This window comes from Eurosta solidaginis, chromosome 3 (assembly GCF_040869045.1).
Source record: "Eurosta solidaginis isolate ZX-2024a chromosome 3, ASM4086904v1, whole genome shotgun sequence".
Classification (NCBI taxonomy): Eukaryota; Metazoa; Arthropoda; class Insecta; order Diptera; family Tephritidae; genus Eurosta; species Eurosta solidaginis.
The window spans coordinates 246,624,642-246,647,841 of NC_090321.1; the positions used below are offsets into that span (position 1 = coordinate 246,624,642).

At 37.1% G+C, this 23,200-nt stretch overlaps 1 protein-coding gene across 3 annotated transcripts in view; it reads left to right on the forward strand.

Moving 5' to 3' along the window:
* The first annotated feature begins 259 nt into the window (after positions 1–259).
* Positions 260–23,200, forward strand: part of LOC137245328 (uncharacterized) — a 156,586-nt gene continuing 133,645 nt past the window's right edge. The window contains exons 1-2 of one of the 3 annotated variants that reach the window (XM_067775823.1): positions 260–5,692; positions 11,962–13,333. In XM_067775823.1, coding sequence (XP_067631924.1) covers positions 2,454–3,761 — 1,308 coding nt within the window. In that variant the 5' untranslated portion in view covers positions 260–2,453 and the 3' untranslated portion in view covers positions 3,762–5,692; positions 11,962–13,333. Of the gene's footprint in view, positions 5,693–11,961; positions 13,334–23,200 lie in introns of those variants that run through there. The other 2 variants (XM_067775825.1, XM_067775824.1) reach the window with 2 other exon arrangements.

Consider the following 23,200-nt stretch of genomic DNA (forward strand, 5'->3'; position numbering starts at 1 on the left):
TTGTGTAACGAGCTTTTGTCATTTTTTCTATAAAATTAAGTTATTAACCCAAAAATCAGCGAATAGAGATCGAATTAAGTTTGAGGCAGTTTTCTTAAATTTAGTTGAAAAAATACGCGCATAAATAACTCCACTCCAAAAATTCGTCCTTTCTTGCTGAAATGTAACTTCGCAGTATACCACGAAATTAGGGGCATTCACAAAATTTGGTGTACATAAATTCGTGGTATCGCTTTAAGCGGTAATTTGAGGTTTATATTCAATGTTTTTTTTTTCTATTATCAATATTCATTCGAAACAATAGCAATGAAGTTGAAATCTTGATACATTTTTTTTTTTAAATTAAATGAAAAATTATTGAATAAACAAAAGTTCTATAATGCCATTATTTCGTTAAAATGTTGTGCTTCGCAGAGCTTTTTGATTAAAATATTCACAAATAGATTAATAAAAGTGTACCAGGAAATTACATCAAAATCTTCCTCGGGGGATTATTTAATAATTAAAATAATAACAATAGAAACGTTTAAGAAATGTTCACTAAATACCAAAAAATTATCATCATAAAAATATTTACCGATACAATTTTTACAGGCTTAACAAAATACACTGGACTCCTTAACACTTTACTTAAGAGGACTCCTTACAAAAGGCTCATTTTCCGAGCTTCCAACTTTATATTGCTTGATATTTAATATTAGGTTTAATATCAAAAATTAGTAAAATATCAATTATTATACCGTAAAAACCAATCTTTATTATGAAATTTTCACTTTAAGAAACACTCCCCCAATTCCTTGTTTGGAAGAAAAAATCGAAATGCCACGAAATAACGTACTACCATGAAATTAGGGACATTTACCTTAATGGAATGTTATTTAAATGTTGTTGTTGGATGTTTCAAAGGTATCACCAAAAAAGTGTATCACTTTCTGCGACCTAAGCATTATATCTAAGTTGCCGTGGTCTTTAACCGATCGCGTCCATTTTTACTAGAAATATTTTCTGCTATAAGGAAAATATGTGTACACAATTTCATTACGATGTGTTAATTTTTCTGAAGAGTTATGGCTCCCGAAACATAGAAAATTGCTGAGTCATAAAAAGGGCGGTGCCACACCCATTTTCAAAAATTTTAGTGTTTTCCAATTTAATGTTATAATTCAATTTAGAAAGTAAAATTCTATTGATACAAAGCTCTTTTTCGCTTTTTAGCTTATTATTTTCGTCTACGACCCTTTCAAAATATTTTTATATAAAAGTGGGCGTGGTCTTTAATCGATCTCGTCCATTTTTTCTAGAAATATTTCCTGCTATAGGGAAAATTCGTGTACCCAATTTTATTACGATCCGTTAATTTTTCTTCGAGTTATGGCTCCCGAAACATAGAAAATTGCTTTGTCATAAAAGGGGCGGTGCCACGCCCATTTTTTTAAATTTAAATTTTTTCCTATTTATTGTTCTAAATCCACTTGGAAAATGAAACATCATTGATATAAAGCTCTTTTTTGTAAAGATATAGCTTATTTATTCGTCCACGACCCTTTTAAAAATCTTATATATAAAAGTGGGCGTGGTCCTTAACCGATTTCGTTAATTTTTCTTCAAAACATTCCTTATAGCAAAGGCAACCTCTCTGCCGAACTTCGTTACTATAGTTTTAACGATTTTTGATGTATGATTAATAATATTTGCAAAATTGATTTTATCACAAGTGGGCGATTCCACGACCATTTTAAAAAATGTTTTCAAATTTTTATCAGGAGTCTTAATACCAGTCCACACGTCAAATTTCAACATTCTAGGTGTATTATTTACTAAATAATCACGTTTTTTGTGTTTTCCAAAATGTTAAATATATAAAAAGTGGGCGAGGTTATCATCCGATTTCGCTCATTTCCGATACAAATTTATTCTGGGTTTAGATAAGCTCGTGTACCAAATCTGGTGAAGATATCTCGATATTTACTCAAGTTATCGTGTTAACGGTCGGACGGTCGGACGGACATGGCTCAATCAATTTTTTTTTTTCGATACTGATGATGTTGATATATCTATATCTATCTCGATTCCTTTATACCTGTACAACCAACCGTTATCCAATCAAGGTTAATATACTTTGTGTGCAAAGCACGCTGAGTATAAAAATACTAATAAACTAATTCTAATCGTAGGTTCTTTTTTTTCTCTTTGCACGTACTTTTTCTATTTTGGATTTATTTGCGGAACTTTATTCATTCAAGTATATTATATTAATAACAATAATAACAATAATAATAAACCCAGCAGCTTACTACCCTCCAGCTCGCGTTCAACCGACACTAGGGGCGCATGGATGATAGGTGGAGGTTTGCAAAACTTTGAGGTCTAAGCCCGCGTAGCTACAGAAAAAGTTCATCAGCTGAGTACTTTAAATAACTGTTAGTTAGTATATTATACTACATTGCTAAATAATGGAAAAGTTTAGTACGCAAAGAATATGCGTAACAGAATCTTGGTTCAAGGTTGGTATGAAAGACTTATTGTATACGTTGTGTGATTACTCATTGATAAGAAATGACCGATCCACTGGTAACAGAGGTGGCGGCATAGCCATCTATTTTAAACCTTACTTGCAATGTAAAGTTATACATGTATCAGGCTGTACAGATCTAGTTGATAGTATTTTTGTAGAATTTTATGATAATGTTCAAAAATGTTTAGTTGTTTGCATCTACAACCCCCATAACAGCAATGACTTTACCATAGTTTTCAATAAAACATCCGAATTGTCAATGCACTATGTACATGTCCTAATCTGTGGTGATTTTACTATAGATATATTATCTGATAGTAATAGATCCAGGAACTTGCTATGTAAATTTAACTCTGTTGGTATTACCATTGCTAACAAATACGCTACACGTTTCGCGCCTCAATGCAGACCAATTATGCTGGATCTCTTTGGTGCAAGTGACACTAGAAATATAATGCATATTGACCAATTTCCTTTAGCTGGAATTTCTGACCATGAGTTAATTTTGTTATCTTACGATGTTGAGTTCAGCAAAACTAAAAATGCTGTGAAACTTATGTATAGGGATTTTAAAAAAATAAATATGAATGGTCTACAGTATGAAAGTTTGGCAATGGACTGGAATTACTGCTATCTTCTTCCGCACATTGATGATAAGTTATCTTATTTCCTAATGCTGGTAAATTATTTATATGAAAAGTATGTTCCTATTTCCACTACCAATGCAATTGACAACAAAAAGCTTTGGTTCAATAATAGAATCTTACAGCTTATCAAAAAACGTAATAATGCTTATAAATATTGGAAGCGTAACCCTTCTACTGAGCGGTGGAGAGAATACAAAAAATTAAGAAACAAATTAACAACTGATTTGCGTCAAGCCAAAATAAATTATCTCAAAACCAAATTTAATGATAACGTTCCTTCAAAAATTCTGTGGAAAAATTTAAAATCGTTAGGAGTTCGTCCGAAGGCTGATAAAGCTTGCGTTATTGATGCAAATTTAATGAACTCGTATTTCATAGGAATAAATAGACGGCATGACCTTGTTTCAAAATTTGTTGTGAATCAGAGCTTAGAATACAACCACTCTAATAAATTAGCATTTGTTTCAGGCACTGAAGATGAGATCGCCAAGTGTGTATACAACATCAAGTCGAATGCTGTGGGTGTGGATGGACTTAGTCTACGCTTTTTATACTCAGTTGAGCAGAGCTCACAGAGTATATTAACTTTGATTGGATAACGGTTGGTTGTACAGGTATAAAGGAATCGAGATAGATATAGACTTCCATATATCAAAATCATCAGGATCGAAAAAAAATTTGATTTAGCCATGTCCGTTCGTCCGTTAACACGATAACTTGAGTAAATTTTGAGGTATCTTGATGAAATTTGGTACGTAGGTTCCTGAGCACTCATCTCAGATCGCTATTTAAAATGAACGATATCGGAACATAACCACGCCCACTTTTTCGGTATCGAAAATTTCGAAAAACCGAAAAAGTACGATAATTCATCACCAAAGACGGATGAAGCGATGAAATTTGGTAGATGAGTTGAACTTATAATGCAGAATAGAAAATGAGTAAAATTTTGGACAATGGGCGTGGCACCGCCCACTTTTAAAAGAAGGTAATTTAAAAGTGTTGGAGACATGAACTCCAATTTGATTGAATTTTAAAAAATTTCCCTAATTATTCAATTATAATAATAATGAACTTAATATGAAAGAAACGAATTTACAATGAATTTAAACTTATATATGCATATCCTTACCTTAGAATAACTCACCTTGTAAAATTTAACTAAAACATTCACTTCTTAAAACCATATATGTACTTACCTTAAATTCCTTAAATCTACTTAAATCATTTTTCTAAAATACTTACCTGTGCTAAGATACACACCCTTTGTTAAAATACCTAGATTTACTTAAATTAACTTACTTAACTCACCTTTTTCAAGCACCCTGAAAAATAAGAATTTACTTACTGTTTTCTGCATTTTTTATACTCTTTGTACATTTTCATATTAACATACATAAATACATACATACTTACCGTTTTCCTGCTGCGCAGGAGACTTAGGAAATTTGCCAAATCAGTTCGTTATCAACTACCGTCCGCTCATGTACATCATTTTTAGTTGACTTCTTTTGACTGAAGTGATTCAAGTTTAATAAAGTAATTTTTTGAAGTTTAAAGTGAAGTGCCGTGATTTTCATTTGGAAGGGAGAGCAGTGGAAACCCCATCCCATTTATACCCCTAGCTAATACATGGTCCATTGCGGCCATCAGTGAATCAGTGACCTATAAGAAAAAATAGAAAAACTTAAAACCTTAAATGCGAAAAAAATTATAAGAGGTTGAATAAAAATAATAAGTGGAAAAAACACCTAAGATAAAAATATTTTAAAATATAAAAATTTATAAAATACTTACTTGCGAAAAAAGACCAAATAGTTCTTACTTACCTTAATACAAGTGTATACTTATGTACCTATACCAGTGCAAAAAACATAAAAAAAATAAAATTCAAAAAACTAAAAGTAAAGTTAAATACTTACCCGGTACGTGCGCGCTAAAACAAACTGCAAATAAATTTAAACAAACAAAAAAGTGCAAATTGTAGAAAAAATTTACATTTACTTACTTAAAAATTACAAAGTGCTGAAAATAAAACAGGTTTAAAGTAAATTAAAATCGGGAAAATTACCCAAAGAACTAAAAATTTTGGAAAGCAAGGTGCTGAAAAGAAAAGAAAATCATACAAAGTGCGGAAAGTCATACAAGTGCTAAGAAATAGAAATAAAACAAATTTATATTGAAAATTAAACAAAAGGAATTACCTAAAAAGAAAAGAAAATTAATATTATAAAAAACGGTACACATACAATAAAAAAAAAGGCACTCATTAAACCATTCAAAAAAAAAAATTTTTTGTGCGACAGCGCCTTTAATTTTGTAGCAATATTTGCTATTTTTTACTATACCACGAGCAGTAGACCTGCACAAGCGGTACCCCACCAAAAGCAAGCAATCACAGCAAATAAGCATACATCCAACCAACAGGTCAAAACAGGTGATAAATAAAGAATAATGCCAAAATCGGTAGTTTGAACCGTTCATTTACCCAACAACACCGCATACTCTGGTTAAATAAAACCCATAAAAGGTACAGTCGAACCTTAACCCAATAGTTCGTACACATGTACATAATATAAATTGCAATCGAAGCACAATTTTCTCATCTCATAGCGGCTTTTATCTTTGGAAAAAATCTGTACTTGTCCCCTCATATATACATATATATATATATATATATATATATATATATACATACTCAAAACCCTCATATATAAATACTGTACTCATACACTCTTGTATACATATAATTGGTTCTCATCATTAGCATACTCTCACCCAAAATTAGTTGCTACCCAAATATAAATAACCCGTTGCATACATTTTTTGCAACATAAAAAAAATCTCCAAAAAACTCAATTTTGCACTTAACCCATTTGCATAAATAAACTCAGCCCATTACTCCAATAAAAAACCCCCCACCCCTATATAATAAAATTGATTTTATTGGACCAAAGAAAACTAAAAAGTTAAACACCCTAATACGCACTTCTTTTAAATTAAGACTTCACTCAATACGCAACTTAGAACTCAACTTAGTAAAATAAGTGCAACTCAAAGCAATTATAGCTCCACCCACTCTCTTTTTTATTTCTCCACGCCATATGTACATACATATTTAAATACATAACCACATACTTGTACTTAGAGGCGCTAAGACAAGTAATTTTCCACCCTCAACACAAAAGCCGCTCATATCCACTTATTTGTGCAAATTCCGCTACTCATAATTGCACAGTGGGACTAGGCATCTCAAAAACTGAGTAAAATTACAGTGGTAAGAAACACTTAAATTCTCAGTAAATTTTAGAATCAAGTTTAAATTGTAATATGGCGGACGAGAAAAAGGAGCAACCCAAAACCCTAAAGCCACAGTCAGGACCCTTTACCCGATCTAAATCCCAGTCGGAAGATGAATACGGAGTTTTGGACAAGAAATTTTTCTTCGAGATAAACAAATTAGAAAAATTCTGCGAAAAATGGTGGAACTTAGCGGAAACGGACCACTCTGAGACCAGTCTCAAGCTGTACTTGGAGGAACTCAACAAGCGAGTCGACGCAGTGGAACCTACATACGAAGCAGCACAGCTAGGCAGAACGGAGGAAAAATTCAGGGCGACATGCGAGGATGCATACAACACATCTCTCGACACAGCGATGAGCACAAAACTCAGGATCAGCGAGCTGATTAGCACCCTCCAAACTAGTCAACTGAGCAACATGCCCATACAGGTAAACTATACCCCCTCTCAACACGAACCCTATCTCAAAGTCCCCGCATGCGACACGGAGGTCTTCCATAGCGGTTATGAAGACTGGCCGTCATTCCGGGACATGTTCACTGCGGTCTACATAAATCACCCAAAATTATCTCAGGCCCAAAAACTCTATCACCTGAGAGCAAAAACACGAGGAAAAGCCGCTCTGATTATTAAAAAATATCAGCTAAATGATCAAAACTTCGAGCTGGCCTGGGGAGCACTCAAATCCCGATACGAGAATCGGAGAATTCTCGTAGATAACCAATTAAAGACCCTATTTAATATGCCCACAGTTTATTCTGAAAATGGTGAAAGAATTCAAGAAATTCAAACCACCATAAATAACTGTATCTCGACCCTAAATGCGAGCGATGTCTCAACTGATAACTGGGACCCCATCGTCGTATTCTTATGCTCATCAAAACTACCTGATGAAACCCTAGCTCTTTGGGAGCAATCACTCGACTCTAGAAAGGAGTTACCACTTTGGTCGGAGATGGACAAATTTCTCACGACTAGGTACGAAGTGGTAGAACGGCTCGGCACATATAGACCCAATAAACCCCGAAACACTAACTCTAGTTTCAACCACAGATCTTCTACGCCTCAAAACCAGTCGAATTTCAGGAATAAGACCCAAACATTCCATGTGGACTCAAAGAGGCAACCCTCATGCAAACTCTGCAATCTGAATCACTCATTAATGAGCTGTATAAAATTCAGAGATCTCTCAACCCAAGAGCGAAGCAAATTCGTAAAAGAAAACAATTATTGCACAAATTGTTTAGCTTGCTCTCACTTGGAAAGAGATTGTGGTAGCAATTTCACATGCGTGTATTGCCAAAAATGACATCAGTCGCTACTCCACTTCCAAGGAAAATCCCACCCAGACAGCAGACCCAGACAGCAGAGGAACAGGACGCACACAACCCCTCAAGGTCTGCCACCTCCAGCTGAAGACCCGAACAGGGCGTCAACCTCAAAAGAGGCCAGCCAAACCCAAGCCACTCAAAACCCTTTTAAGAAAAACTCAACCTCAACTCACTTCGCGAGTAGTAGCGAAACTACTCTTTTACCAACAGCTTTAGTCACGGTGAAAGCAAATGGCGAACACCACAAGATCCGTGCACTAATAGATCAGGGTTCGGAAAAGACATTTGTAGCGTCTCGAATCCAGAAGCTCTTGAAACTACCAACCAAGAAAACCCATTATAAGATCTCGGGAATGGGCGGATCGGTAGTTCAAAACTCAGACCAGATCTGCGAGATAACACTCTGCTCGTCGGATATCAAAACAAAAATAAACACCCAAGCGATATTATTGCCTAAACTGACCCATTTCTTACCCAGCATTAAAGTGTCAAAAATAGATTTGCAAGAAATTGCCACATGGCCACTCGCGGACCCTAACTGTTTTACCCCTTCGAGAATCGACATGGTTATAGGTAGCGATCTCACACCCCAAATAATAATCCAGGGGCTACAAGCCAACGTAAGTGGTTCCTTGTTAGCCCAAAATACAATATTTGGGTGGATACTCAGCGGGCCTATTAAAGAACAAGTGAACGCATTCTCCACCCAAGTTATTGAAAACCCAGACGACACCCTTAGCACATTATTGCAGAAGTTCTGGCAACAGGAAGAAATACCTGACACCCAAGCCCTTTCGGAAGAGGACCAATTTTGCGAGGAACTCTACCGAGAAACCACTCACCGCCAGGAAGATGGCCGATATGTGGTAAAACTTCCATTTAAAAAGGAATTCCCCAGTACCCTTGCCCTTGGACCCTCGAGAATTGCAGCACAGCAGCAATGCATCAGCGTCGAGCGATCCTAGGAGAAAAGACCAGAATTGAGAGAAAAATACTCAGAAGTTTTGGAGGAATACCTCACCATGGGCCACATGGAGGCAACTTCATCACGCGAAGTCATCGAGAACGGAAAGTACTCGTCGTTCTACCTCCCCCACCACGCTGTCTTAAAACCCGACAGCAAAACAACAAAGGTACGCGTTGTTTTCAACGCGTCTAGAACTACCCACTCTGGCAACTCGTTAAACGATGTGTTGCACACAGGCCCCATACTCCAAAACGACTTAATGCTCGTCCTACTCAAATGGAGATTTTTTAAGTACGTATTTAACGGCGACATCGAAAAGATGTACCGCCAAATACTCGTTCATAAAGAAGATCAGAATTTTCAAAGAATTCTCTTCCGAAGATCTCCACAGCTACCGATGGAGGACTTCAAATTAAAGACAGTGACGTTCGGCGTCAACTGTGCCCCATATCTCGCGATACGGACTCTGCACCAACTCGCAGAAGACACAAAGCCCACCCACCCACTCGCCTATGATATATTGCTACACGAAACCTACGTAGACGATATACTTTCGGGCGAACATAGTATACAGTCCGCTCACGACTCTCTACACCAGGTCATCGAAGCGTTGAAATCAGCCGGTTTTCCACTCAAGAAAATAACGGCAAATCACCCAAAATTGTTGGAATCCATCCCAGAATCTGATCTCCTAGATGCAGATTTCCTCAAATTTCACGATGCCAGCTCAACAAAGACCCTCGGCATAAAATGGAATGCTATAAACGACTCTTTCTCATACTCTTACGACCCTATACCCGCAGAGAACTCGAACACAAAGAGGCAAATTTTATCGGTGGTTGCGAAATTGTTTGACCCGGCAGGATGGCTATCGCCAATAATGATACTAGCCAAGACTCTCCTCAAGCAACTCTGGTTAGAAGGAACTGACTGGGATGAACAAGTCAAACCCAGCGCTTTCCACAAATGGAACATATTTCGCGAAAATCTCTCCGCGATAAATGAAATTAAAATACCTCGATGGGTTCAATTTTCACCCAATAAACCCTTTCAGATGCATGGATTCTCAGATGCATCTGAAAAAGCATTCTGCGCTTGTGTGTACCTGCGAGTACAGAATAGCAAGGACACGTTTTCTACTCACCTACTCGTGGCAAAGAGCAAAGTGGCTCCCGTGAAAACCGTGAGCCTCCCTCGTCTAGAACTCTGTGGAGCAGTACTACTCACAAAATTAATAAAACAAATTCGCTACACCTAACTCTGACTCCACATGACCTGTTTCTCTGGTCGGACTCCGCTATCGTACTAGCATGGCTAGAAAAACCCCCACACACCTGGAAGACCTACGTGGCGAATAGAACCTCACAAATTCTGGAAAACGTGAGTAACGCCCCTTGGAAACACGTACCCAGTGGAGATAATCCAGCAGATCTTGGTACCCGTGGATGTACACCCAAGGATCTAGCCGAATGCTCCCTTTGGTGGAAGGGGCCAGAGTGGTTGGCCAAATCCCCAACGTCCTGGCCGAAACCAGTGACACAAACCCCTACTCCACCGGAACAAAAGCGCACCCATGCATTTCATGCTATAGATGTGCCTGATCTACTCGAACGCTTTTCTTCCTACTCAAGAGCTCTACGAGTCGTTGCTTATATGTACCGATTTATACACAGAGCACAAGGTCTTGGTACTTTGAAAACGATCACGCTAACCCAAGAGGAAGTTCATCAAGCGAAAGTTCGTTTGATCCTGTTGACGCAGCATAAATACTTCTCTGCCGAAATTGCAGATCTACAGTCCAACAAACCACTCCACAAAAAGAGTTCATTGTTACCTCTAAATCCTATGCTCGACGAATCAGGCATAATGCGGGTGAATGGTCGGCTCGCAAAAGCCAATCTTAGTTACAACGAGCGTTATCCCATTATAATTCCCGATAACTCTCGGTTTTGCTGTTTACTCTTAGAATTTAGTCACTCTACCTTGTTGAATGCCGAAAAACAACTGATGATCCGCATGATACAACAGGAATACTACATCCCTCGACTCAAACAAAAGGTGAAGAAGTGCATATTCCATTGTAAGATATACACGATCTACAAACAACAGGCTAAATCCCAAATAATGGCCGCACTCCCTCCGGAAAGGTCCACATACTCTCTCCCATTTCACACGACCGGTATCGACTTTGCTGGACCTTTTCTCGTTAAAACATCAATCTTACGGAAGGCCCCTTACTCAAAGGCATACGTTTGTGTATTCGTATGTTTCTCAACAAAAGCAGTCCATCTGGAAGTCTGCTCAGATCTGACGACCGCTGCTTTTAAAGCAGCATTTGCTCGTTTTGTTAGTCGTCGTGGACTCCCACACAAAATAATGTCAGACAATGGCAAAACCTTTATTGGAGCAAGTCGTGCCATTCAAAACGAGCTTTCTTCTTTTCTCAAGGAAGCCGAAACTGACATAGCTCAAAAATATGCTACTCGTGGACTGTCCTGGCAATTCATCCCACCATATACTCCTCACATGGGCGGATTATGGGAAGCGGCAGTTAAAAGCTTTAAAACCCATTTCCTTAAAGTTGCAGGCAGTCAAAAATTCACATTTGAAGAATTTACTACCCTACTCACTCGAATCGAAGCGGTTCTCAACTCTAGACCGCTAGCTCCGATGTCGCAAGATCCAAATGATTTACTCGCTCTAACTCCCGGACATTTCCTCCGTGGTGCTCCACTACTCGCGTTACCCGAACCCAACTCCGAGAACCTCTCGCTCATCAACAAATGGCAAAAACTACAAGTTCTACACCATCAATTTAGCACGCGCTGGAAAAATGAATATCTCAAAGAAATTCATAAGCGTACTAAATGGAAAACTCAGCAGACAAACATCAAAGAAGGTGATCTAGTCGTCGTGAAAGATGACCTTTTCCCCCCGAACGAGTGGCGACTCGGACGTGTCACTCGTCTTCATCCCGGATCGGACGAAAATGTTCGAGTTGTAGATGTCCGCACTCAAAGCGGAATATATACACGACCCATTGCAAAACTTTGCGCACTTCCCCCAGCAGAATAATATCTCTACCCTCACTCTAGCGATCTCACCGTGGCATATAAAATCTAGGATATCCATAAAACCCTATCGTTAGCCCCCTACACACCTCACAAAATATTTCTCTCTCTTTTTATTCTCATTACAGACGCTACGAGAGTTACAGCACTTGTCGGCTCTGTTGCCAAAAGCACTCTTTGCGCTATTGCAACGCCTTCATGGCTATGACCCCTGAAGAACGCTATGAGTCGGTGCGGGCTCATAAATATTGTATCAATTGTTTGGCAACATCCCATGTTACGGGCGCATGCGACTCCCTGGACCGTTGCCGCAAATGCGGCCTTGCACACCACACGCTGCTACATCGGCAGCAAGATAAACCTCCCAAGAAGCAGAAGAACCGACGCAATGTACCGAAACCGAAGGAGAAACCCACTATTCGACGAGTGGTCATTGCAAAGCCGAAAAGGAAGAGGGAAGGACGCAAGGACACTCAGCGGCGCTTGAAAACCCTGTTCTCCACAGCAGTATCCACCTTGGCAGAGATGCAGGAGTTGCTGCTTCCTTCATCGGAGCAGGCCGGCCGCCATGTTGGAGACATGAACTCCAATTTGATTGAATTTTAAAAAATTTCCCTAATTATTCAATTATAATAATAATGAACTTAATATGAAAGAAACGAATTTACAATGAATTTAAACTTATATATGCATATCCTTACCTTAGAATAACTCACCTTGTAAAATTTAACTAAAACATTCACTTCTTAAAACCACATATGTACTTACCTTAAATTCCTTAAATCTACTTAAATCATTTTTCTAAAATACTTACCTGTGCTAAGATACACACCCTTTGTTAAAATACCTAGATTTACTTAAATTAACTTACTTAACTCACCTTTTTCAAGCACCCTGAAAAATAAGAATTTACTTACTGTTTTCTGCATTTTTTATACTCTTTGTACATTTTCATATTAACATACATACATACATACATACTTATCGTTTTCCTGCTGCGCAGGAGACTTAGGAAATTTGCCAAATCAGTTCGTTATCAACTACCGTCCGCTCATGTACATCATTTTTAGTTGACTTCTTTTGACTGAAGTGATTCAAGTTTAATAAAGTAATTTTTTGAAGTTTAAAGTGAAGTGCCGTGATTTTCATTTGGAAGGGAGAGTAGTGGAAACCCCATCCCATTTATACCCCTAGCTAATACAAAAAGTTTTGCAAGCTGTAATTTGGCAGTCGTTGAAGATATCATGATGAAATTTGGCAGGAACGTTACTACTATTACTATATATGTGCTAAATAAAAATTAGCAATATCGGATGAATAACACGCCCACTTTTTAAAAAAAAAATTTTTTTAAAGTCAAATTTTAACAAAAAATGTAATATCTCTGCTGTATATAAGTAAATTAAGGCAACATTCAACTCCATTAATGATATGATGCAACAAAGTACAAAAATAAAAGAAAATTTCAAAATGGGCGTGGCTCCGCCCATTTTCATTTAGTTTGTCTAGAATACTTTTAATGCCATAAGTCGAACAAAAATTTACCAATCCTTCTTAAATTTGGTAGGGGCATAAATTCTATGACGGTAAATGTTTTCTGTGAAAATGGGCGAAATCGGTTATAGCCGCACCCAGTTTTTATACACAGTCGACCGCCTGTCCTTCCGATTGGCCGCTAATACGATAACTTGAGCAAAAATCGATATATCTTTACTAAACTTAGTTCACATACTTATCTCAACTCACTTTATCTTGGTATAAGGAATGACCGAAATCGGACTATGACCACGCCCACTTTTTCGATATCGAAAATTACGAAAAATTAAAAAAATGCCATAATTCTATACCAAATATGAAAAAATGGGTGAAACATGGTAATTGGATTGGTTTGTGGACGCAAAATATAACTTTAGAAAAAAACTTTGTAAAATGGGTGTGATACCTAACATATTAAGTATAAGTAAATGAAAAAGTTCTACAGGGCGAAATAAAAAACCCTTGTAATTTTGGCAGGAATACTGTTAGTGGTATTACATATATAAATAAATTAGCGGTACCCGACAGATGATGTTCTGGGTCACCCTGGTCCAATATCTCGAAAACGCCTTCACATATACAAACAAGATTCATTCCCTTTTAAAACCCTCATTAATACCTTTAATTTGATACCAACATCATACAAACACATTCAATAGTTTCCCTAGGTTCATTTTCCCACATGGTGGTTTTCCCTTATTTTATCGTCAAAGCTCTCAGCTGAGTGTGTAATGTTCTGTTACACCCGAACTTAGCCTTCCTTACTTGTTTAGGTTTATTTCATGTTGCTCTTTCAACTAGGGTGGAATCTGATGGCAAAAGTCTAGGAAAAAGTATCGACTTTCTCTAAAATTTTTTGATAATTACCCATAATAGAAGCGATAAATTCATTCAAGAAAGCTAGTCATTTAATTACCGATCAGGAGTTAAGAATGAAAATGAAGATAATTCAGGAATATGTAAACTTGGTCTTAATTCTTGTTCGGAGAGAATACATACATTTTGAAAAGTTGTCATAGAAGCTTAAAGACTGAGAACACTTGCGGATCTATACCTAAACATCCTACCATTTCAATAACTAATTCATTGCTATCCCGACTTGAGCAGTTAATGCATGAAATCACAGTTACATTTTCACATTTTTTGGCTGACTACGCCCATGCTTTTTTTATTAAAGCATTGTATTTTCATGCTGCCATATTTTAAATAGTTACAAATGAATTATAGTACTTCAGAATGATCGTTTTTTTCGCCATTCATGCGTATAATTTTTTGATATTGGATAAACATTGGAAAGCAACCAACTCTTACAGGCTATTCCATAGTCCTATTTCAGAGGCTTCCATATATAAAAATAATACATCGGAGCTCTTCTGGTATTTAGGTCGAGTATCTGCTCCAAATCTTATATGCTATTATTATATTTTATCTATTCGGAAGAAACCACAAAAGAAAAGCTTTTCTCTTTCTTTTAGCTATTTTTGTCTCACTCAAGGACAAACATTTTTATAACAGCTTCCTGGAACTTAAATGTATACATTTTGCTATTTGCACATGCTCAATTAATTTTTTAATTTTCTTATCTTTTGATAAGTTGGAAAAAATATATCAATAAAATTTCTATATTAAAACTTTCATACTGGTAACTATATTTTGAGAAAGAAGTTATAACTGAAGGAAATTCCAAATGTTACCAATAACCAAATATGCTTTAAAAAATTGTCATATCCACTAACTAGAAATTTTGTGCTCCTGATACATATAAATGGAAATTTGAGTATATTCACTCCTTATATTTTGACCGTGTTTCTGTTGTTGTTGTTGTAGCGATAGGGACACTCTCCGAAGGCCTTGGGGAGTGTTATCGAGTTGATGGTCCTTTGCCGGATGCAGATCCAGTACGTTCCGTTACCAAGCCCGACTATCTCGGGAACGATTTGTTATATCCCCATGCTACCTTTTAGGCTATATCGCCCTCCCACTCCCTAGAACCGTGACGAACTTGTGTTAGTCAGAGCCTCGGCTGTTAAAGTAAGAGGATTCACCACGGGTAAGTGAGGTTGAACATTGAGTTGGATAAGATCTATTTTGCGCTGTCTACGCTTTGAGAGGGTTGCCGCTTGAAACAATTTAGTATTTTAGTCCCTCTCGCGAGAGGCGTACCAGCCGCGGGTATATTCTAAGCGCCCTGTCCCGCTGGGGACAGCTATCACAGCGGTTCTCTAGTGTTCTATTATAATTTTTTCATTTAAGAAAAAATGTATCATAACAATAATAAGATAAAATAATTATCCCCCCCAGCGGGTTAGGGCAAGGTTCGAAAAATTTAACTTATAAATACCAAGAGTTATCGGACTGTTACAACTATTGCATTGTTATCGCAATTTTTAGGTTTTTCATCACTTTTATCAAAATAATTTCGATTTGTCATCAAACAAATATCGAAAAGCTAACAATTTGTTATCGAAGCAATACCGATTTGTTATAGGAGCTATAATAGAAAATATATCAATCTGTTGTTGAAAATTATTGAGCTGTTATCGAAAAGTTATCGAATTGTGCGATAATTTGCGATGACATATGGGCTCGGTGACTGGGTTATGTAGACTGGCCGTGGAAAAACGGTGGTGGTTATTTTATGAGAAAATACAATATCCCCACTTTTTGAACAACTTCGATAGGACGAATACCATTGATACATGCTAATAGGGATAAGTATATGCGGCTACATTGCACAGGAAACTAAACTGGAGAGCATATGTGGAGGAAAGGGGTAGGAAGGCCTCAAAATGCCTTTGTACTGCAGAAGGAGGGCCACCGGATAAAATTGATGACATCCGCCTAGGTACTATGAAATGGCTTTATAAAATTCATCAATCCGTTCTTGCTGTTGGGCGTCTTGGTCTGATAAAGTTTCAAGTTTGGTGTTTATGCTCCCTTTCTCACTATTCTACATATGTATAGGTACTGATATACATTGTTAGTTTTATTTTACAATTTTCTATTGAGTGTGGTCTACACATAGATACAATAATAACAAAACGCTTATTTTATTATCATTTAAAATACCAACAACAAAAAGAAATAAAATGAAAATAAAAAAATGTTAAGCACTTCCTTTATATAAATGGACAAAAATCAGCGAAAAATATGTCCTTATACAAAGACATATTTTTGCTGAATTTTGGTTTTCTATTTTTCCACATTTATGCTTTTATCTCTCATAAATATTTTTGCAATTTCTATGCCAAAGTTTTAAAATCAAAGTTCAGCAAAAATATGTCTTTGTATAAGGGCATATTTTTCGCTGATTTTTGTCCATTTATATAAAGGAAGTGCTTAAATATATTTTAATTTCCTTTTATTTAAGAACCCCACTATATTTTTCCTTCTTTTTATCACAGTTTGCTTATCTCCGCGACTGCGAATATTTCACGATTTTTTAAGACTATTTAAAGATTATTTTCTGGACGATCTCTGTACTTTTTTCAGCATCATATATTGGTATATTGTGCAGACGGGGCCGCGGTTATAGGCTAGTTTTGTGAATATGTTAAATATGAACAGACTTTTAAAAGCCATACCAAATTAACGTTTCATTAACACAAGATCCTGATTATGCCAGCCCATTTAAGTTCGAGTGGTGTTGTTGCTCAGAATTTAGTGCACTGCTCCCAACTATGGTTTTGTGGCAGTACACTCAGAGAAAAAAATCATTCTAAAACGAACGAAACAAGTTCAAAATTAAGAACATTCGTTGACAAAAGTCTGTTAAGTACGTTTTTTCTTAACTTGTGACCGATGGGCTTGTTTTAAGAACAGTTTTTCCAAGCACACCGTTCGTATTTTATGACCACTTTGGTATTGATGTGTGAACCTTCTGTGCTCATTTCAAGCATTACTTGATTTAGGATTTTTCGTTCTCACGCTTCGAGAACGATTTGGGGCCGATTTAACATTTTTCGTTCTCAATTTAAGAACGGTTCGTGCTTGATCTTTGGTGGGAGGGAAAGTATTTTTTAAATATATTTATTTAATTTTTATTAATAATAATATTTTTGTCATAAATAAAGAATATTTACAACAAAAAAATTGTTATTAAAATTCAAAAGTTTAAGAAAAAATGCATAATAAGCATTTTCTCATACATTTCTCTTATTGAGAAATTATTCTTATTTAAAGATGTAATCTGCATATATACTTAAAACATTTCATAACAAGTTTGAGAAATACCTGTGGATATGTGAATGTAACTGAACGAAAAATAAGAGTTAAAAAAATAGAACAAAAAAAAATTGTTTTAAAAAATTCAGAGTTTGGCGGTGATCGAACTCGCGCAACGCGATCGCAAGCGCAACATCATAGCCGCTGGGCCACTACAACTGCTTGATAGCTGGTGCCAAATGGTGTATTTAACATTGTAGTGCACACGAATTGTACCGTTTTTTTTTCTTGGGCTTGATTTAAGAACATCGTTCTCATTAATAGAACATTTGTTCATATTTTAAGACCGGCCGTTCTTTTTTCAAGAAAATGGTGTCAGTTCAAGAACAAGGTTGTAGTTTTAAGAACAGGTCGTTCGTTTTTCAAGAACAAAAAATTAAGAACATGAAAAGCTTGAGTTGAGTCCGGTGGTGCTGGATTTTAGAACGGCGTTTTTCTCTGAGTGTATACAATAGACCATGTTAGCAGTTTGGAAAACAGATACAACTAATTAAGTGTACCCTCTTGTACTTTGTTGTATTTATTCAATAAATAATTTGGTCGTTGTACACGTATGTATAACCGAACAATTACGTGGAAGTTTTGTCAAAGCCGCGTTAATTTCATTCCGCTGTATCAAGCATAAACACCTTGACTTTCTTATATTAGAATAAATTTTTTTTGTTTAACTAATTAAAAATAATACGGAAATGTCAATACAAACGCTTAATAAGCTTTTTGTACCGAAAATTTCCACAAGTTATAATTGATCGAAGTGCCCGTCGTGGTCTTATGGTAGCATGGTTCGCCTACCACACCGAGGGTCCTGTGTTCAACTCCTGGGCAGAGTAACATCAAAAATTAAGAAAAAAGTATTTTCAATTAGAAAGTGAAAACTCGTCTGCCGTGCAGGTCTCGTTCGGAGTCGGCATAAAAACATGTAGGTCTCGCCCCGCCAATTTGTAAGGAAAGTGAAAAGAAGCACGACCCAAATTGGAAGATAAGCTCGGCCTAAAATTTCTTCGGAGGTTATCGCGCCTTGCATATATTTATCTAAGATCTGCGCGAGTGCAAACAAACAAGATTTCTTATTGTATAGCTTTAATTAAGTTTTTTTTTTTTTGTTACTTAGAATTGCTGAAATTTTGTATATTTGCTTACCTTTTTGTCACATGACTCAATTATGTAAGTATAAATAGCGGTCACAAAATTAATCTGGGTGTTTTTATATTTAAAAGTAGTGCAAAAGTTCTAAAACTACAATGAACTCACGCAGTAATTTCGCGATCCTGTGTGTTGTTCTTAGGTGCCTTGTGTCCTATACGAATGGGCAATTTCGCATTATAAATGGCGAAGCTATTAGAATAGAGCAGAGCGCACATTCAGTGGCAATATTTCGTAATTCCGATTGTATTTGCGCTGGCTCCATAGTCACTGTGTACTCGGTGGTTACAGCTGCACATTGCGTATTTGAAATACCAAAAACCGAATTAATCGTTCTAGCTGGTGAACCCGATATAAGTAAATTCAGCGAATTTACTGGGCAACGACGCCATGTGCAGGATATTAAGTATGATCCTGGTTATACTCTAGACTCAACATATATGGATATAGCTGTAGTTAAAGTGAATATGTTTATAAAGAATGCGGAAGTAAAATCTGTAGACCTTTACAATTCCCAGTTAGCACCGGGCATGGAAATGCGATTTAGTGGATGGGGTTCGGTAACTGCAAGAGATACGGGTCCTAATCCTCTTCTCCTATCTACTAAAATGCGTATAATAGAAAAGTGCGATTGCGAAAATTATTATGCAAAGCTACAAAAACCGATGATTGTAGCAAACACAATTATTTGTGCTGTAAGTAGTAGTGGAAGTGCTGACAGTGCTGGAGATTCTGGAGCAGGGGCCGTTTGGAATAACCTGCTTTATGCGGTGGTACAAGGTAGTTGTAGGGTACCCGGGACTCCGACTTTATTTACAGATGTAACAAATACACAAGTTCGAGCATTTTTAAACTTAAATATACAATGGCGAGTGTTATAATAAATTGACTGTTGAGTGGAATATCACCCTTACTCGACGGAACTCTGAATTTCCGAAACATTTCGTGATAGTTCGTTTTCGAAGCAGCAGTTGAGATATGGTGACATTCCACAGTCGCAGTCGAAATGCCGACGTTTTTACTTGTTTCATGTACAAATATGTAAATTGTTATGATTGAGAATAAATAAATAAATGTTTGATTGTATGCAATGAAAATGGTACGCATTTAAATGCCTTAATTTGTGAGACGAAACTTTGGCCACGACTCTAAAGTTCCCTCGTGTATGAGATAAATTATGAGATAAAACGAAAACTGCGGAATAATTACTTTGAGGCCCTGGTAAATTCCGTGTAAAACATGTGATCCAACCAACTCTATGGAAGTGAACGTAGTCGGTTACTGAAATCATAGAGCAATGCCTGGTTGGTTTTCCCCCATACACATAATATATGCATTTTTGCTTTGGCGAATTTATTCACATGTTGGAGATTATATTTTTATACTCAGTTGAGCAGAGCTCACAGAGTATATTAACTTTGATTGGATAACGGTTGGTTGTACAGGTATAAAGGAATCGAGATGGATATAGACTTCCATATATTAAAATCATCAGTATCGAAAAAAAATTCGATTGAGCCATGTCCGTCCGTCCGTCCGTCCGTCTGTCCGTTAACACGATAACTTGAGTAAATTTTGAGGTATCTTGATGAAATTTGGTATGTAGGTTCCTGGGCACTCATCTCAGATCGCTATCTAAAATGAACGATATCGGACAATAACCACGCCCACTTTTTCGATATCGAAAATTTCGAAAAATCGAAAAAGTGCGATAATTCATTACCAAATACGGATTTAGCAATCAAACTTGGTACGTGAGTTGAACTTGTGACGCAGAATAGAAAACTAGTAAAATTTTGGACAATGGGCGTGGCACCGCCCACTTTTAAAAGAAGGTAATTTAGAAGTTTATCAAGCTGTAATTTGGCAGTCGTTGAAGATATCATGATGAAATTTGGCAGGAACGTTACTCTTATTACTATATGTCCGCTTAATAAAAATTTGCAAAATCGGAGAACGATCACGCCCACTTTTTAAAAAAAAATTTTTAAATTCAAATTTTAAAAGAAAAGTTATAAGTAAATTATGTCAACATTCAACTCCAGTAATGATATGTTGCAACAAAATACAAAAATAAAAGAAAATTTCAAAATGGCGTGGCTCCGCCCTTTTTCATTTAATTTGTCTAGGATACTTTTAATGCCATAAGTCGAACAAAAATTTACCAATCCTTGTGAAATTTGGTAGAGGCTTAGATTCTAGGACGATAACTGTTTTCTGTGAAAAAGGGCGAAATCGGTTGAAGCCACCCCCAGTTTTTATACACAGTCTACCGTCTGTCCTTCCGCTCGGCCATTAACACGATAACTTGAGCAAAAATCGATATATCTTTACTAAACTCAGTTCGCGTAGTTATCTGAACTCACTTTGTATTGGTGTAAAAAATGGCCGAAATCCGACTATGACCACGCCCACTTTTTCGATATCGAAAATTACGAAAAGGGGTTGTGTAGCGCAATATATAGTTTCTCCAACCCAATTGTCAACCTCACCTTCGAGCGGCGAATCCCGTTTCAATAACAGACGAGGCTCTGGCGACCCCCAGCTCCTCATGGAACTTGGGGGTGGGGAGGGAGGGATGGACTGAAGGTTTAATGTGGCCATATAAATCGTTCCCGAGATGGTCGGGCCAGCACCTTGATGGTTCTGTGATACCGGAGCGTATCGGATCTGTATCCGACAAAGGACCATCACATCGATAACACTCCCCAAAGCCTTCGGGGAGTAACCTAATCGCTACAACAACACGAAAAATGAAAAAAATGCCATAATTATATACCAACTACGAAAAAAGGGATGAAACATGGTAACTGTATTGGTTTATTGACGCAAAATATAACTTTAGAAAAAAAGTTGGTAAAATGGGTGTGACACCTACCATATTATGTAGAAGAAAATGAAAAAGTTTTGCAGGGCGAAATCAAAAGCCCTTGGAATCTTGGAAGGAATACTGTTCGTGGTATTACATATATAAATAAATTAGCAGTACCCGACAGATGATGTTCTGGATCACCCTGATCCACATTTTGGTCGATATTTCGAAAACGCCTTCACATATACATCTAAGGGCCACTCGCTTTTAAAACCCCCATTAATACCTTTAATTTGATACCCATATCGTACAAACAAATTCTAGAGTCACCCCTAGTCCACCTTTATGGCGATATCTTGAAAAGGCGTCCACCTATAGAACTAAGGTCCACGCGCTTTTAAAATAATCATTAACACCTTTCATTTGATACCCATATTGTACAAACGCATTCTAGAATCACTCCTGGTCCACATTTATGGCGATATCCCGAAAAAGCGTCCACCCATAGAACTAAGGCCCACTCCCTTTTAAAATACTCATTAACACCTTTCATTTGATACCCATATTGTACAAACGCATTCTAGAGTCACCCCTGGTCCACATTTATGGCGATATCCCGAAAAAGCGTCCACCCATAGAACTAAGGCCCACTCCCTTTTAAAATACTCATTAACACCTTTCATTTGATACCCATATTGTACAAACGCATTCTAGAGTCACCCCTCACGTTTATGGCGATATCCCGAAAAGGCATCCACCTATAGAACTAAGGCCCACGCCCTTTTAAAATACTCATTAACACCTTTCATTTGATACCCATATCGTACAAACAAATTCTAGAGTCACCCCTGGTCCACCTTTATGGCGATATCTTGAAAAGGTGTCCACCTATAGAACTAAGGCTCACTCCCTTTTAAAACACTCATTAACACCTTCCATTTGATACCCATATTGTATAAACGCATTCCAGAGTCACCCCTCACGTTTATGGCGATATCCCGAAAAGGCATCCACCTATAGAACTAAGGCCCACTCCCTTTTAAAATACTCATTAACACCTTTCGTTTGATACCCATATCGTACAAACAAATTCTAGAGTCACCCCTGGTCCACCTTTATGGCGATATCTTGAAAAGGCGTCCACCTATAGAACTAAGGTCCACGCCCTTTTAAAATACTCATTAACACCTTTCATTTGATACCCATATTGTACAAACGCATTCTAGAGTCACCCCTGGTCCACATTTATGGCGATATCCCGAAAAAGCGTCCACCCATAGAACTAAGGCCCACTCCCTTTTAAAATACTCATTAACACCTTTCATTCGATACCCATATTGTGCAAACGCATTCTAGAGTCACCCCTGGTCGACGTTTATGGCGATATCCCGAAAAGGCATCCACCTATAGAACTAAGGCCCACTCCCTTTTAAAATACTCATTAACACCTTTCGTTTGATACCCATATCGTACAAACAAATTCTAGAGTCACCCCTCACCTTTATGGCGATATCTCTAAAAGGCGTCCACCTATAGAACTAAGGCCCACGCCCTTTTAAAATACTCATTAACACCTTTCATTTAATACCCATTGTTGAGCTACTAAGCCTTTTTAGCAGCTATACAAAATCAAGTAAAAGACGCGATTCCGA